This window comes from Camelus bactrianus, chromosome 2, assembly GCF_048773025.1.
Source record: "Camelus bactrianus isolate YW-2024 breed Bactrian camel chromosome 2, ASM4877302v1, whole genome shotgun sequence".
Classification (NCBI taxonomy): domain Eukaryota; kingdom Metazoa; phylum Chordata; class Mammalia; order Artiodactyla; family Camelidae; genus Camelus; species Camelus bactrianus.
Genome location: NC_133540.1, coordinates 36,682,921 through 36,701,970, shown reverse-complemented (window position 1 = coordinate 36,701,970; position 19,050 = coordinate 36,682,921). Strand labels below are relative to the sequence as shown.

At 41.6% G+C, this 19,050-nt stretch overlaps 1 protein-coding gene across 3 annotated transcripts in view; it reads right to left on the bottom strand.

Annotated features, from left to right (window-relative positions):
* Nucleotides 1-19,050, bottom strand: part of MAML3 (mastermind like transcriptional coactivator 3) — a 391,239-nt gene that overhangs the window by 360,668 nt on the left and 11,521 nt on the right. The window contains exon 1 of one of the 3 annotated variants that reach the window (XM_074378308.1): nucleotides 16,455-16,989. The exons of the other annotated variants lie outside the window; for them this stretch is intronic. Within the exon in view, the coding sequence (XP_074234409.1) occupies nucleotides 16,455-16,523 (69 nt within the window). The 5' untranslated portion in view covers nucleotides 16,524-16,989. Of the gene's footprint in view, nucleotides 1-16,454; nucleotides 16,990-19,050 lie in introns of those variants that run through there. 3 annotated transcript variants of the gene reach the window in all.

The window sequence follows — 19,050 nt, the reverse complement described above, 5'->3', positions numbered from 1 at the left end:
CCATGTGAATCTAAGTGCCTCTCCTAATGAGTAAGGAGCAGTAGAAAATTACAGGTTACTACCGATACCTTATACAAAAAGCTGCACTTCCACACTAGATGATGTCTTACAAAACTAGTTATTAACCAAAGACTAATTAACAAAACCTTTGGCTAAAGCGATATCATTCTTGTTTCTCTATTTCCTTATTGATAACAGGGAACTGGTGAATATGTCTAACATAGATTAATATTTTAAGGATATCTAATCCTCAGGCCTCATGCTTCCGCATTAATCTTTTGCATTTTGTTGCATATAATCCTTTTCCCACAGTTCTAATTTTAGATATAGTTAGTCCACTCGAATTAATCTTTTCCAATATAAAGACTGGTCCCAGCTAAGATCTAATAGTTTCTCCTTAATCTTTTTTTTTTCCCTACACGGAGAAACATATGGATTATGTTATTAACTGTTCGTTTTACTCTCACTTTTTGTTTTGAAATTACTCACTGACATCTAGGGAAAAGGTGTCCTTCACCTCTTGTTCCCAGAGCTAAAGAATCACAGTAACATCTGGTTTACAACTCAACAGCATCCTTAGGAATGGGTTACACTGTGATCTTTAAATATTATTCATAAAAAAAAAAAAAAAACACAGGGTGGTTTTAGGGAAAATGTAGTTTTAGTATCAAAGCAAATCTTTGGGGCTAAAAACTCTGAATCCAGACTAAGGGACAGACTTAACGGTAAGCTTTTAAAATAGTCTGCATTTTTCTAAGTTTACAGAAGAGCTATTTTACAGAAAATTCTGCCACTGGGTAGGCTACAGAGAGAAACATCAAAAGGCAAAGTCATTTTCACTTGGGCACATAAACTGTAATGAGCTCAGACTCAATTTCTTGGCTTCTTACAGCTTTTGTTTGTTTTATTTTGCACAGTGGTCTCTGAAGGCAAGAAAGTGGTCTGTCTCTAGTTGGGCCGAAGAGGCTCAAATATTAGTGTCTCACTGGGACTTACCCTGGGCCCAGGTACAATTTAAAATGTTAAAGATTCCTTACGTTCACATAAATAATCCAACCTTTGACGCCTTAGAAACCTATCTTGGCCACTTTACAACCTATCGTGTTTTTTCCGTTGGTTCTAGTAGTAAGTAAGTTCCAACGTTCTTCTGAAATCAGTCAGAAAAATTCTTCCTCTGGCAATCATGACAAGTCCCCCATTTTGAAAGGGAAAAAGAGGTGACAGGCTAAGTAGACTCTGGAGGTGAAGGGAAAGCCTCTACTTCATTAGCCACTGATGTACTTGTATTGATGGAGACTCAATATGTCAAAGCAAAGAGTTTTACAGGTAGACTTATTTCATGAATTGCCTTTGTTCCCTCAAAGTGGCATCTACTCAAGTTTTATAAACCAAAACAAAATTTAGAAAATATCATGGTATCTGTACTTAAAAGGCGCTGAGGCAAACAATTTATTTAAAGAAAAACACTTTGGTGACAGGAATAATCAACCTTGAATCCACTTAGTAAAATCATTTTGTGAAACTGAAAGTATCATCATTTCTTAAAATAAAGCACAGCGACATTTAACTAAATACTAAGTGAATATCTACAAGTACTTCAAGTGCTTAGAGTTTTGATTCTACTGATAAGGTCTAACCTTTCCTGAAATAACTTTTCTCGCTCGCTCATTCTTGAACATACTTTCATATTTTCTCTCTCTCAAGTGTAACTTTCATTCAGTGTTCTGTTTTCTGGTTCCTAAGTCTGATCAATTCAGAGGGGTCACTTATCTGGCCATAGGAAAAAAGGCAAAGCACTGTCCACTCCATCAGAAAAATCATGTATAGGATCCATTATGACTTCCTACTACTTAGATCTGAGTGACATAAGGCATATAAAGAGTGAAAAAAAAAACCTAAATTTGATTTTGTGGAGCAACATTTTTAAAGGATGGTTGATTTCTTTTTATGCAGCCAGACACTGCATAGACTCCCTGAATAATGAAATGAGATGGGGAGAGGAGAACGCACTTATAAATAAAAAAGGGGGAAGGGATGGGGGAAAATCTTTGTAAGGTTTTTGGGGTAGAGCAAGGTGAGGTCTTTTCTATTCAATCTCAAGACACTCATGTATCACATTTCACTAATAATTCCAAAGTGAACAATGTTTGAAGTGCAAATCCCTAAGTTTGACTCCAGTTTTAAGGAAAAACCCAATTAGATTCCCCTTGAACATTTCTAAACATTTACCGATAATCACTTACTCATTTTCTCTCTTCTCAAACTTCCAACTTGAGCAGTCAAAATGCTTTTCCTTCCCAGAGGCCTTACCTTCCCCTGTTCTCCGGTTTTTCACCATCACACTTTCTGCCTTTTCTCTCCAAAGCCTCCACGCTTCCTGCACACCTGGTCTTCATCTACCACTGTGCACACCGCCATGTACATATCAGTACCTTGAATCTATGAACAGAGCACTAAAAAATGATACCTACGCTGAAACAATACCCAAGATCCTACCTTCCTGATTAGCTCCTAAATGTATCCAAGACCAAGCCCATACTGATTTATTTTTGCAGCTCCCAGCAGGTGCCTAGTGCAGTGCTCTGTCCCTGATGCAATGGCGCAGCCTCCTTCAGCTGCACGGAGTAGGTCTGTTGGGAAAGCCTCTAGGAGGGAAAAATACTCAGACATTTCCAAGTCTCTCTTAATTTGGGGAGAAATAATAACCATTAGGAAGTGCTCTTTCAAGAGCCTTTGGGACCCTGCACAAGATATCCCTGAGAACCACAACAAAATCTAGGTGAAAGAACAGCAGACAAAAGTTATCACAAAATACAAGCTCAGGCACTTCTTTAAAAAAGCAGAACCACCAGGGAAGGTGGATTTAGTATTTAGATTTTCAGGGCTGACCAGGCCTATTTCAACTCAAATTAGTCTTGAGCTGACCCTTCTTCACACACCTTTAGCTAGTAAACTCTGAGAGCACAAGGATCACACATTGTCCTTACTACAGAGAAGCCCGTGGTGCAGGCAGCAGAGCCCTGAGCACCCTGAATTCCATGATTAGCATCATGAACAGAGTAACTTTTGTCCAGCATCTGAAATCCCACAACAGCCAAGTCTTACCAGGCTGATATCCAGTCTACAAACGCCCTACATCCAATGCAAACAGTCAAGAGTCTATAATGCAGGAGAGGCAAATTCTTCTAAAAGAAATGACTCATAGAAATTAATTTTCCTCTAATGTTCTTTAATTTAAAAAACTGGGCAAAGACTTTGGTTTTTTAATTAAGCTCAACTTTAACTTAATTTTTCAATATCCTGAAGTTTTGACGTTCAATTCGTGCAGATTCTATTAAAAGACACTCCAACACATATCAGAACAAATTAATATTAATATATATAAACTGATAAATATTCAATAGAGAACTTTTTTTGACAAAATAAAAGCTATTAAAATGTGTATATTTAGAAACAATAAAGAATTCACCACAATTTATTAGTAATTACATGGCTTTACTTCCTCTCATGTCCTTCACAAGAATCCAAATTATATTATACATGTATACTTACTTAGACACAAGGCAAACCAACTGACCACAGCACTCCCAAGTAGAGGAGAATGTACAAGTTTTAAAGAGGCAACAGCCAAGACATGGAAACAACCTAAGTGTCCATCAACACATGAATGGATAAAGAAAATGTAACATATGTATCATGGAATATTACTCAGCCATAAAAACAAATGAAATAATGTCATTTGCAGCAACATGGATGTACCTAGAGATTATTATATTAAGTGAAGTAAGTCAGAGAAAGACAAATATCATATCTCTTATATGTGGAACCTAAATAAAGATGCAAATGAACTTATTTATAAACCAGAAACAGACTGTTCATAGACATAGAAAACAAACTATGGTTACCAAAGGGGAAACGGGTGGGAGGAGGGATAAACTGGGAGTTTGAGATTAGCATATATACACTATTATGTATAAAATAAACAACAAAGACCTACTGTATAGCATAGGGAACTATGTTAAATATCTTAAATAACCTATAATGGAAAAGAATCTAAAAAAGAATATATATATGTATAACTGAAATAGTGTGTTGTACACCCAAAACTAACACAACATTGTAAATCAACTATACATCAACAAAAAAAGGCAACACCATAATTCAATTTAACAGACCCTTTAAACAATAATAATAATAGACTGTAATATGCATTGCAAAAACAACAACTATTGCAAAACCACAAATACTGAATATATTCTTATCTCCAAGAAGCTTACCAACTACTTCAAGGAGCCCCTCTCTTGAATGTGAGATTTCCTAGCCACCTCCCTACCTTCCCACGCATGCTGTTCTTCCTGTCCAGCCAGCCTCTTCTCTTCCACTCTTCTCATTCAGTGCCTCTACACACACCACCCCACTACAATGACACTGACAAAAAGCCAGAAACTCCCAGTTGCCAAATCCCAGGACATTGTGTGGTCCTCACCTTGCTGGATGTGATACCATCAATGACACTCTCCTTAGTTTTCAATATACCACTCTCCTGGGACTCCTCACCAACTGCACTATTCCTTCTCTATCTCCTTTTGAGAATCTCCTCCTCTAAAAACACACTGAATGCTGTTTTACAAGTTCCTCCCCTCATTTTCTTTTTTCACGTTATACACCCTTCACCAATTTCATCTACTCTGAAAACACCTTTGATGTCTCCACCTGCAGCCCAGACCTCTGGGCTAAATTCTAGGCCTGTATATTCAAATGACCATTGGACATCCCTTCAGGATGGACCATAATCTCATTAAGCTTTGCATGTCCAAAGATGAACTGATCAGCTTCCCTCCAAAACCTAAGGCATTTCCTATACTGAGTAATGATGACATCAGCAAGCCAGAAACCTAGAAGTCATCTCTGATTGCTCTCAATAATCCCTGTACTCAATAAATTACCTCCTTAATATTTTTTGAAAATGGTCTCATGTCGCTATACCTACCACTCTCCTACTTCAAGCTTTTCAATATCTCCTGCTGGAGTTATTCAATAATCCCCTAACTGACCTCCCTGCCTCCAGTCCTTGTCTCAAGACCATCCTTCACATGGTTGAAAGAGTGCTTTACCTAAAGTCAGATGCTGGCCATCTCACTCCCTTATTTACAACCTTTTAATGGTTTCTCTTCATCTATAAGATTTAAGCTCTTGAGCATGGATATAAGGCCCTCTGCCTCCTAATACCTGTCCATCTTACCAGCCTCTTCTTCCACCATTTCTACCCAAACTTCTGTCTCAACAACACTAAGCAACTCCTGATTCCATTTTGATGCCCTCTGTTCCACACTTTTATCCTTCATCCACCCAAATACCCTTGAAGCTCTTCCAGGGCCGGGGCAGTAGCCCAACTGTGGTTGTCATTTCAACGCTTAGCCCAGCATCTGCCTCATTAAAGCTTCCCTGTGAATGGTCAGTGATAAACAATGGAAGACAGTATATGGCAAGTCCAAAATGAATGACACTGATAGAAAGTGTTGAAGGAATTTGGACTTGTGTTGAAAGTCCCGGCAATGGGGTCTCTACATGCTAAATACTTCCCACACGAAAAGTACAGGAGAGCCTACGAAAGCTCGACTCCTCCTTACAACACCCACCACACACTTAGAGTCATGCTCTTACTTATTTTTTGGCGGGGGGAGAAGACATGTTGGCTCCCTGCTGAGCCTGCCATCCCAAGTCATAACAGTGGGCATCTTGGTGATGTGCTACTGATAACCTTTGACATTTATAGAATGTTTATTGTGTATCTAGAACTTTACTGAAAATTCTGCATGAATTATACCTCTCAGTCTTCATCTCAGCACCGTGAGGATGGAACTATCATTAATCCTGCTTTACAGGTGGAGAGACTGAGGCCCAGAAAGTAAGTAACTTCACTTAAGGCAGAGATTTACTCTTAAGAACACTATTCAGTAGACTGCAAGCCAAGCCTCCATGCATATTCCACTTAGTTTCCAAAACTGTAGGTGTGTATCAAGAAATTACCATGAATGAAAGGTCAGAAGAACCTATGGTGTCACCAACCCTTGGAGCCACTGCTCTCACCAAATAAAGTCACTCTTCTAAATTACAGAATCACTGTCTTCATCACAGACAGTGTCACCGACACAAGGTCTAAGTGACAAGACAGACAGCTCCTCTTCTCCCCAGTGAGGCCCCTCTCCCTGTGCCCTGACTCTCCTTAGTCTTCTTATCTGTCCACATTCCTCTCTGGTTTGCTCCAAACTTCTCCTCCCACCTTTGATGATGAAGGGTGTTTTAGAACATAAAAGAGGCAAGATCTCTTCTTCATGGCAACAACACTCATCATGTCAGGAGGTGCAGAAGCCCAAAGTATCCATAAAGAAGGATTTAGATAAATTTATGGAGAGAACACAAGGGAAGGATGGAGAGGGAGGTATGGAACTTGAAGAGGAAACCTTGTGCCAAGGTACAACCATGCTTGGCTATAAGATTAAGTACGTCGACAGGTGTGTACTGAGCACCAACTATGTCCAAAGCACAATTCTGCACCCAGAAGACAGCAGGGAACATAAGACAAAACTCCCTGCCTTTGTGGAGCTTCAAGCTCTGACCACTAGTTATTGCTGTTGTGAGCGTCTGTGCACCTCATGCAACCAGATCTGTGAGGCAGCGGCTTCCTCCTAACTTTGAGGACCTGGCCCTCTTGGAAAATCCTCTCTCTGTGTGCTTTCCAAAGGGGAAAAAAAGAAAAAGGCACATTTTATACCTAATAGTTTGTGCAACTTTATTTTAAAAAAAAAGTGCACACATGTAGGCTCTCACCAGGCATAGCTCCAAAGGCAGCTACACTAGACCTTTAGATTTGTGCCCAAAACCCAAATGAGATTTTGACTTTGGCAATCTGGGAGAGGAACAAATTGTACATGGTACATTTTGAGAACAGCCATGGCTCTCAGGCCACATATAGGAGTCAGGCAACCCAGAAGTGACCCCTAGCAACCCAGAACCGACATCCGGTTCTTAAGGTCAGGGCAGAGCAGAGGAAGCCAGTCAGGGAATAATTGGTAAAAAGTAGCAGCTTGGAGTGGACCTTCAAGATTTCCCTTCAACCATGCTCTTCCAGAACAAGGAAATCATCTTCCAAAGTCCTAAATCCACCAGTCTCCTCCTAGGATCAACATTGAGAAGTAATTAGACCCAATGGTTAGTCACACGTACTCTGGAGCAATACTGTCTGGGTTTGAATCCCTGTTCTACCACTCATCAACCTTGGCAAGTAATCAAGGCTCTTTGGGACTCAGTAGCCTCATCTCTTAAATGGAAACAATAATTATAACATCCTTATAGGATGGTTGTGAAAATTATAAGAGACGATAGCATGTAAAGCATTTAAAACAGTGTCTGGCACTCAGGAAATGTGAGCTGTTACTATTATCACTTTTTCCATCAGTAGGATCAGGGGGGCCCCCATCCAGGCCATAGCAAATTCTAGAAGCTCCATAGCTGTTGTATAAATGAACAGCTGAGAAGCATGAACTGTCCCATTCTGAGGAAAACCCAAAATTCAACTAAATTTCTAAACACACACCCACAGCCCACCAATTCTCACACATGCCTTCTTTCTCTGAGACAACTATTTTTTTCAACAGATTAAGTCGAAACTGATTTTGACTGCAATATATATTTTCAAAAGGTGAAAGCAAAGCAAAGGATAGGTTTTTCCTTCTTAATTATTGCCCCTGGCCCTCTGGAAGGATGGGATGAGTCTCTGTCTGCCAGAGAGCTGAAAGAAATAAAAAACAAAATGGGAACAAGAGGAGTTTTCAGGCTGGTAGCCAATCAGTATAGCAACTAAAAGAACCAAACTATAAGCGGTCATCTACAATCAAAACACCCTAATATTAGTCACTATTCTAATGAAACTGCAATGGTGGAAGGGCCCTGATAATAAGTCTAAGCAGGCATTACCTGAAGCATAGACACAAGAGATGGATGAGAAAAAAAAATTAACTTAGAAAAAAACCCATCTGCAAACTTAAAGCCAAGCAGGTAAGGTTTTTTTGTTTGTTTTAGGGGCGTTTTGGTTTGTTTTATTTTTTAATTGTGGCATGGGACAAGAGGTTTATCAATGTATCACAGCAATAGAATCACCTGTGAAAATCCCCAGGCCTACAACAAACATTAAACGCAACGAAGTTCATCTCTCTTGCCCTTTAATTTGATCGAAGTGACTTTTATCTTTCACCTTGGAGTTATAAAAGAATATGAGTTGTGAGCAAAACAATCTGAACCTGCCTTAATTCTGGGGCCTTCTCCTCTTTTTCCCATATGCTTGTCAAAACTACTCCAAGTGAACCAGAGAGAAAGTCTGCCTGCCCAAAGAGGAGGGTGCAGGGACCGAAAAATGACTATGTATCCGCTAGACGGTGTACTCCATCTGAAAAGTTTTCTCTTATTTCTCTTGCTTTATTCAAGCATTCTAATTTGTGAAATTCTTTACTTAGAAAATCTACTGGTAAACCTACTACAAAGTAAAAATCTTTAGAACTGAAGAAACAATATCTGTTTACAGACTATGTCCTCATTGTTTGCATAGATTCCTATAAAACAGCCTACTGATCATCTACATAATTTTGTCTGCCCAAATGCACTTTTCTAAAGGAAATTCAGCTAAAAGTGGTATGGTAGTACGTTGTTTGAGACAGTCTACTACCAAGAAACTGAGAGTCTAAAACATCACCCTGTGGGTCACCTACACATAAGCTACCACAAAGGCCTGTGAACTGAAGTTTGTATAATGATTTTCAAAAACTGATTAAAATCCTTGGGATATCATTTGGCCTTATTGAAGAAGGGTTTTGTTTACAAATCATTAAGAAATAGTATAAAAATAGTACACCTTGGTTTCATTACTGGATGGCAGATGGATAAGGGCCAAATGAAAGACAAGAGAAAAAGGCTTCAACCAACTAGAAGAAAAGCTGGGTTTTCTAGCCATGTTTATGACTCCAGCCCTGAAATTTGGGACTAATGCTATAATTAGTAAGGATGTGATGAAATATCTCAGCCAATGTTACAGTTCAGTCCATTCAAGAAATATCTTTTGAGCTCCTCCTACACATCAGGCCCAATCTCTGCTTTAAAGGAGCCCATCATGCAGTGTTGGCCATTCACCCATAAGCAACACAGGACAAGGACCACTCATGCATACGGTGCTAGGACAGCACCAATGATGGAAGGAGAGGCCCAGTCTTCTGAAGAGAGGACCAGCAGAATTAGGAAACATTCCTTCTTGTCCAGCTGACTTGCCTAATTTTGCACATCCTATTTCCAAGCAGGGCACTTGAACATATGCATTAAATTTACACACTGTGATCTGCTAGACAAAACTGTCCGGCTATTTCAAGTGAAGGTTGAGCCCTCTTCTGTGTCTGTTGTGGCGGGGCCTCTAGGTAGCCAGGAAGAAGGAAGCAGATATTCCTAGGATTTAAGGTGGTACCAGCATGGCTACGCAAAGTTACTAAACACTTGCACTTTAGAAACGTTTCCTTCCTATGGCCCAATGTCCTTACAAATCAATAGAATCAAACCTCGAGTCTTGTGGTCCTAAGAGATGAAGTGATTTGCTTAAAGTCACACGGTTTGTTGGGGAAAAGCCTGAACGAGACCCAATTTCCTGGCTCCCAATATAATATTCTTTGAGTTAGACCAAACCGCATCCCAGTCATGGGATGAGAGCCAGAGACAGAGGGGTAGTGGGACCATCTGTTACATCTGATAATCAGAAGTTCTGTCTGTATTATACATAGAACGGGGATTATATAACCATCCAGAGGAAGTTACCAACCTGGTGTTGATTTAGCCTGAGAAACCTACAGAACAGGCCAGGAGAAAAACAGAGAAAACCTCCAAAGCTGCAAACTTCCACTGAAACCACAGGCTGGACTATTCCACTGCACAGAGAAGAAAGGGCAGAGAACATAAGGCAGAGCCCTCATCAGGGTAAGGATGGGATCCCCGAGAAAGGGGTTGGGGGGAGGAGACCCTCTCAAGAGGTGGACTCACTTCTCCCTCCAGAACCACAAGCTGCTCTGCTTGAGAAGGACTCGGCGCAGAGGCAGAAGGTGCCTGGGAATCTGGGTAGGACCAAAAAGGTGCCTCTGTCGGTATCAAGCCAGGAAAGAAAGTCAGAATGAAATTTCCACAAGAAATTCCACGTATCTCTAGGAAACGTGCAAAAGCGTTCCCTTTCACTATTTCAAAAATTAATTCTAGGTCATGAAGAGTCGACATCCAAATGTCTCCTAGTGGCCCTTGCCCTTGCCTACCTCATTTTCCTCTTCTCTCTAGTTCTCCTCTCCGTGGCCCATCTCCTCCACCTCCATTGGTGGTGACAGTGGGGCCAGAACATCTGCAGTCAGCCCATAGTCCCCAGCACCGGGCCAGAGGCTGGGAAGCAGCAAAGGGGAAGGTTCTTTGGATTATCCACCTCTGGCCTTCTCTTGAGATGAGACCTTCTGGGTACTCCCCACTCTCCTAAATTCATGAGTACCCTCTCTGATTTCTATGTAAGGCATCAGACATGTCATCATCACCATATGCTTCTCTTAATAAGAAAGGACCATCCCAAAGGCACAAAGGTCATGAGATTGTGTGGTGTTTGGGCAAACAGGTTTTGTTTACCTACTGTAAGGAGGTGCTAAGGTGGGTCCTATGCCAGTGTAACCATCGTCCCTGTTCTCTGGCCTGTCCACACTCAGAAGCTTGTATCTGCCCTCTTAGCATCTCGTTTGCGTCACTAATAACAAGCTTAGGAAAGAGAAGAGGAGGACAGCCACATGCTCTAAGAATGCCTGCATTCCCTTGTCCTTCTCTCCCAGAAGAAGAGAGTTCATCAAGCAAGAGGCTAAGTAAAAACTGGAAAAAGAGAAGATCTTATTCATGCACTGACACTTGCGACAAAGTCTGGCCTATCTCAACACATCGCTTTCCTTCCACATCTACCTGGTCCCCTCATAGGACCGAAAAAAAAAAAGGAAAAACAAAGATGACTTGCAGATAACTATGCTTCTCCCAGCTGTGCAGTCAAGAGAAGGAAAAACCCCTTTCCTGACTTCCTCCAGTGCTAACAGAAAACTCTGGACTTTGGGGAGGCTATTAGAAAAAGGTTAAATATGAGACTAGATAATGATATACCAAGGGACTCACGTCAGGGCTGTTTGAACACGACTCAGAAGCAATTGCTGTTGAGAGGTGACGACCACTTTAAAGAGCTCTGGAAGAGTCTGCCAGTAGATGCCTCAGCGATGCCCTGGGAGGAGTAGGCTAAAGACCTCTTCTTTTGCACAAACATCCCGGAAAACATTCGTTCTCCGTTCTTTAACGCAAAGATGACTAGGTACTCATATCTAGTAATTATTTCCTATACATGGCACATTTTCCTCTACCGTCCTTTAATTATCGTTTCACAAAGACATAGCTTTATATACACATCGTACTGTCTCTTTCTTTCACTGCAATAGGGTTTCTGGTCTACACCTTTAGACTTCACATTTCATTTACGCTAAACAAATTTGTCAATTATTTAGTATCATTGCATCACTAAGCATTTCCTTCAAAAGTCCTATTTGTATAATTTAAAAACGAGTATGGAACCCTTTCCTGTCCCTGAAACTTGATCATCCCCCCTTAGAAAATGTGTAGTTTTACTCAAAGCACCTTGTCCTATCAATTACAGGGTTATGAACAACCAGCCACTAATGCTACCTGGTTGTCTCACCGTCCCCTGGTGCTTCCTAATGATAACTAGATAGTATATAATTACACGGTCCCCAGAAGATACTTATAATTGAATCACAGGGCATTTTGTGAATGTTTGGGACAGCGATTAGAGGACCACAAAATGACAGTATTTCTACCTCTCCAGCTAGAATGTAAATGAAGCATCCTAAAATTCAATTATAAGAGTCCTTCAGGTATTAAATAATTATAATACAATTCACATTAGGGGGCAAGAGTTTTTTTTAATTGCACTGTCCCCATAACCCCTAAAGATTATATTTCCTAATAGTTTGTAAACAACACAGCTGGATTTTCAGATTCACAGTTATTCATTCAACTGGAAAAGCTGTACCAAAGGTCGAACACCAATAGCCTGTTTCTACTTTTCCTTTGCCACCCACTAATTTGGTGACCTAGTGAGTGAGCTGAATTTCACTGAAGCTCCACTTACCCCATAAACATGCTGCATAATTAGAATGTCTAATATTATTGTGCAAATATAAAATGGCTATAAAGATATTTACAAATTTAACTTAATGGAAACCAGGATATTTCGTCTATCCAAATGGTTATCTATTCTTAACAGCCAAAAATATCTTATCATGTCTTACCCTCATCTTCTTCCTCCTTTCTCCTGGTTTCCTTTCCAGATCTTTTTCTTTCTCCCCTATTCATCCCTTCTGCCTTCTCTATCAGCTCACCCTCGGTGGGAGGCTGTGATAGTTGTAGTAAAACCTCCAGGGTGGCTGTGGTTGGCTTCCACGTGGCTCAGGGCAAGGAAAGGGAAGAAGAGTCAAATGTAGATCTTTTTTAGTCATAATCTTCTTGCTTTCATCTCTTAAAGGGAGAGAAGGTAAAGATCACTTCCCTAACACAGGAAACTTGGGAAAGTAAAAGCTGAAATACCTCTCCCCTGACTATGACTTGTGAAAACACACTATCAAGAAAAGGTTCAAAGGGTGTCCACACTGGCAAGGAGCTCCTGCCACCAACCCAGCAAGTACACAGAAAACAGGACTCACTTATTCCTAGGGATGCTCTGAATCACATCCAGGCCACAGGCATTAACTCTCCAAGCCCCCAAATGCTACAGCAAGTCCATCCCTACCTACAGCAGATTTGTAACAGATCTGTTCTCCTCCACTTAAAAACATTATTTTCAAGGCCAGTGATCACACATGCACAATCCAGGCCTGAAAAAATAAATCAGTTCCCCCTGCAGAGCCCCAGTGTTCAAATGTAACCTCTGATTAGTCATTAGTGGAACATCACAGAAATAAATAAATATACATACACATACATATGTATATTTTTTGACAGTAGAATCGGCCTTGGAATGACATTTGTATTTGAGAGAAAGAAATTCACTGACCCCAACACCAGAACACAAACTTCACAGCTGTTCTTCAAAAAAAAAAAAAGTCCCACAGAAATCAAGAATATGGTGACATTTGGTGCTCCCCAATCAGGAGATCAACACCACCCATGTTCGCCTCTCAGCTCCTGAAGTAAAAATATTCTCACGCACGCAGCACAATAGCACTGGCTACCGCCCCTCCGCATGGAGTGTGATTCTCTCAGAGACGGGCCTTCTGCCACGTTTGCAGGAACCACGCTCCCAGGACTGTGGGGCCCTTCTGGACCCTCCCTGGCACTTTGGAGTCAAGAATCAATCAGGAACCAGAACGAGTGACCATGACTCTATAGAGGCTGAAGTGGTAAAAGGATTCAGGGTGACAGCGCAGCTCTGGCCAGCGTAGGGCACATTCCTGGGGGGGGGGGGCAGCCAAGGACACCCCTTTGAGGAAAGTGGAGTTAATTAGTCTTTTTATGCACACACACATGCCAGCTTCACACATTTGGAAAAACAGACCATGCTAAGCAAAGGGCCTATTTTAGCACCGTCTTGTAAAAACTAGATAGACGGGTACACACGCTCCTTTCGGGCAGCAACACTGGCCCTAACGTACTTGCTGGTTTTAGCTATTCTAGCTCTAGAAATGAAAAGGGAATGTGCAAAGTGTAACTTAAAAGCACTAAAAACAAAACCATGTTCACTCTCACAGGAAGAAGTGAGCTCCGGTGAATGAATGCATCGATAATAATTAATTGACATTCCCGTAGAAAATGTCCCTTTGATAATGCAGCCACTGGGCTGCATGGAAAAACGACCCCCATTTCTCCCTGCTGAACAGACGATCTGATTAGGGACCGAAGTAAGGAGGCGTGAACGCTGCCCCGGCCCCAGCTCTTCCGCGTGGCCTGAGTCGGCCACCATACGGAACGGCTGGCCGGGAGCCAAGAACCCTCCTGTAGAGGAGACTAGAAGTTTCTGAAGAGCCACCCCAGGCCCAACGCTGGGAGAGTCACCCAAACAAAAGCCGGCCACCGAGTTCAACAACTGGCTTGCAATGCGCCATATGCTCCACAATATTGTCCTGCTGCAGCACGGGGCCCTGTGTGCGGGGTTCCCGTGTGCTGCACAGCTGTCAGCCAGGAGCTGTTTTATCATTATCTTCACTGTTTTATTACTTTTCTGGGAATTCAAATCAGGGTAACCGTGCTTGATGCACCGGGTGAAAAATGGTGTCTCCCTCCCCTTCCTCCTTCAACCTAATGAATTGCCTTTTTTCATATCAAAGAGTAATGAGCACCAAACCACATAATATTTATTCATGGAACAGAAGATGGAGGAGGGGAGGGGGCGGGGGAAGCAGAAGCCGCTCCTGGGTGTGGGGAGAAAAGAGCTAGACATTTTACGGGAGCCCTTCGCTCTGATGCCCAGAGACACGGTCCCACGGCCCCGGAAATCCAAACCTTTGCTCTCTCCCGACTCTCGTGGGGCTCACCTTCAAGCTAGTCCCTGGTCAGTGCTTGGAGATCCTGCGACTGAGAGCTTACAGTCACCCATCCCGTAGTCGTGACCGTAAACATTTTCTTTCTCAGGTAAACGTTCCTAAAACACCTTCTCTTCCCTCTCTTATGCGCATTAAACCAGTATACCTCAGAACATTCTAGATGAGCCCTTTATTTTCCCGTATCATCAGGCAGGATTTGGCCCAGTTAAGAGGGGCTGTAGGAATAATGGCGACGCTGGAGACTTAGTGACTCATTCCTTTTATTTAGAGGATGCGAACTGTACCCCCTGCTTTTTGCCATAATCAGTCGTTCACATTCTGTTCCACAAGTTTTCTTTTTAATCCAAAAAATACAAAATAATGTACAATAATAGGAATAATTTAACCCAACCTCATGGTTAATCTCTTTCTTTACAGACATGGAGACAGTTTAATTGTCCTCTTTGCAAAGGATGCCCAACTTGGGAGGGACTACTAAGTCAAGTTAATGCTGAATGAGCCGTTTTTCTTGAAGGCCATTTCCCCCAATGCATGAGTCACCCAAGTGAAAGGAGGACTCTTCTTTAAGGTAAAAAGATACATGCTCATGCTAAGAGGCAGATTAAAGGGCATTGAGAACAACATAAGGGATTTTAGCACGAGTGGCTGAGTACCTGTTTCTTCCTCCCATTTTCATTCCTCAGTATCTTGAATTTCTCCATTTAAAAATTCTATGTTGAGAATAAAGAAATAAAGACTTTTTTAAACTATGAAAATATTTAAATTCTTAAATATCACACAGTAGTCCACTTCTTCCTAAAACCATGGCTGCCCAAGTGGTTGGGAACTTTTAAAACTGAAGAATTTCTTATCTGGATAATTTCCCTCCAAGCCAGTAATGGAATCCTTTGCTTAAGCAACCCTCTTGCTTCCTCCTTTTACAGTCTCATTTCTGTAAGTCTGTCAAAGCTAATTATCTCTTTGCAAATTTATTGCTCTTCAATGTATCATAAACACACACATTACAAAAAGTTGAAGAAAACAAGTGAAGTGTGCATTACACTGTGAAGGAAGAGACATACATAAATAATTATCCAGAGTATCCACTTTCTGTTAATAGAGTAATGAAAATGGCATTAGGAAGAATGGATGAGAATACCAAAGCCAGCCAGTCCCCCTTCCCTCTTCCATATATGGTCGTCCCCGCCTTCATGAGCCAATACCAGAAACTCCTACACCATCATTTTAGGGTAGAGAGGGAAGCAAAATTCTTAGGTTGGCAATCCTTTGACATTCCAGACCGCAGATAAACACGAAGCCTACCAAACCAGTAACACAGACAGCCGGCACCTCAGCAGAGGGAACAAAGACCTGATTCTCCCAAGCATACACTATCATTAACCTCCCTTCCTTGAAACTATTGTTACGTATTTCTGAGTGTTCCAATTCCAATCTCAGACCACAAACTTAAAGTTAAGAAAAGGCCCTGAATGATTCATATCAATCCTTTCAATCTAAGAACAGGATCAAACACTGGGGGGTGGGGTGGGGGGTGGGGAGATACAATCCATTTGAATTTCAATAGCTGAGGCCCCAGATACTCCAGATCCCCAAAGTCCAGTTTATCCTACTTTGCCACCCTCTAAGTTACCATGACATCGTCCAAGTTCATCCTGGGCACCAAACCTATTCCACTCTAATGCACGCCACCTGCCAAAAACATTTTTTTTCAGTATAGTTATTCAATGTTATGACAAATAAGTTTTTCAAATCCTCCTTCAACACATTCTGAGAAGTAAGCAGCATGAAATCCAAATTTAAACTCACTGTTTCCAGGCTTCGTTGAAGAAGACAAACGTATGTGTTTTTAAAAATCCAATAGCAGCTGCAAACCATTGAGGAATTCCCAGTTAAACCGCAAAATGCGTTTTCAACCGTTTACCCGTAACAACTTCTCAACTGAGAAAGCTGATTCTTTATATAAACCACCTCTGTTTACCCAACATCAGGGAATCTCCAGGGAAAGGGCTACTGCAGGATGTGAAGAGGGAGAGAATGTTACAATCCGGGAGGTGCTGTTCTGCACACACCACTGGGAGGAAATACCTTAAGTGATTAAAGATACACATCATCTGCATGCTCTTAAAGGCATGCACGCGCTCAAAGGAGTCCATGCTCCAGACACACGCTCCTCCCATGGCGGCCAGGAGGAAGGATGGAAACCAGTGAATTAGAACCAGGGACAGAAGGAGCCCAGAAAAGAAGATGTGAGCTGGCACAGGGCATGTCTGCTTTACCCATGCTGGGAACTCCAGCATTATTATCACTCAACTGTTCTGAAGCCAGAACTCAAGAATGAACAATTAAAACGGTCTTATTTCTTTTACTTAGCATCCAGAAAATTTTGTCAAGCTCTGACATATGTCCAATTTCTTCGTGTGAATGTGAACATTAACCTCCAGATATGCCTCTGTATGAATTTATATCCACTTCCCAAAAAATAAGTCTGAAACACTTACTTTTTGTAAGATATGTTAAAAAAAAAAAAAACTCCATGATAAGGTAAGACTTGATTCTGGTCATTTATTATCTGTTACAAATCATCTCTGGACTCTTCCAAAAAGAAATAAAAGAATGATTTCCAAAGGAATTAGAAATTAGAAGTTTACTGCTGCATAGCCATAATCTCACTAGTCTTTGGAAAGCAATTGTATTCAATCACTATAATCAGACAGCCATGGAATAACTAATATTCAAAACAGAGAACCATTTGTCTGTCTACAATCAATGTACAGGTAAACATTATATTTGATGCAAAATGCAAGTCAGATGACACCTCTCCAGAGGGACGGTAGACTCACAAAAACTAAACTTGACCATTTAAACTTGGCTGTCAGCAGGAAGAGTCAAAGACGGAAGTTGTATTGCATGACCAGAGCAGCAACTTTAAGGATGTCTTCGTTGATCATACTGGCTGGCCTACTTTCAAGATTAGAAGCAAGTTTCTTATTTTATGTGCAACCAACTCTCACTATTCAAGCTACTAAAGCAGAACATAGTCTAACTGTCTTTACACTGAAGCCCCCTCCTCTAAAGTCGGCACTGAGCACATGGCTGCATTAGCTTCACTGGCCAAAGGGGTTTTTCTTCACTAAGATGCTACATGGTGCAGCTAAAAGACAGAAAATGCCTGCCACTTATCAGTATCTAGGCCATCAATTGAAGCAGAATGCCTGGTTTATTGGAATCACTTGGGAGAGAATGACCTCCAAGGTTGAGGCTAATCATCTGCATCTCTACCCTCAGTTTATTTCTGTGGCTCAACATTTTGTACCAGTTTCCAGGTCCTGCCATCACTGTGCCAAAGGTAAAACATGAGGTGTTGGTAAAGGAGATAGGGAGAGAGAGACACTCGATGCCAGAGGTACATGAGGCCAGGAGACAGCCAAGTGGGGGATCCTCATTCAAAAACAGCAGAGCCAGCCAAGGAGCAGCACTACCACGTAGCTTCATTTGGACTCCAGTTCAAACTGATCTTAAGACCTAAAGGAAAGTCAAGTAGGTGGAGATGACTCCTTGGGAGAGAGTAGTTATTTAGAAAAAGCAGCTGCCCACACCACCTTTTCAAGAGCGAACCCTTCAGTCAGATGAAAGCAGAATAATGCTGTAGCCAAGAGTGTGGATTCTGGAGCCAAACTGCTCCCGCTCTGTAAAAACATAGACTATGGCTCTTAGGGTCTCGCTGTAGGGAAGCTGCCAGGGCAAAGGTAAATCAAAATGACCAAGAAACCCGACGAAGGGCAGTCTTCAGACCATGTCAGCCCACATGTATAATTAAAACTGATAGGACTTCTCACTGTTGAAACAAACGCTCTAAGGTGACTGTTGAGGCAAGCCCATTCTGATGCACTTTCTACAGTGGGCCAGGTCAGCAGGTTGTTATTACCATGTTACACAGATGACTGGATTAGTCAAGGTAATTGAACCTGTAGGAAGTGGCAACTCACAGACCTGTGGTTTTTACGACCACTCAAACCTGCACCCACTGCCCTCCCCCCACCGAACTCTAGCAATAGCTGAAATACCTTTTACAAATAAAGCCACGCAGGCCTGGGAAACACAAAGCTCAGGAATGGTAAAGAGACCACAAACTCATTCAAGATAGTGAATTTCCCACTTTCACAGCACGAGCAGGAGCCGGTTAACTAGACTCCCACCAACTCCATCGTTAGGACCAGATGAAAAGAAAAAGTCATTCCTGGAAAGTGTGTGGCCAAATACACAACCTTTAAAAATTAACAGTGTTAACTGTAGACAGCAAAGATCCAGACCAGTTGGTACAGTGGACACTTTTTTTAGCATTTGCCCTAAAATGAGCTGTAATAAGATTTGGGTGCTATGTTGAACCATATTAGGTTAAGAG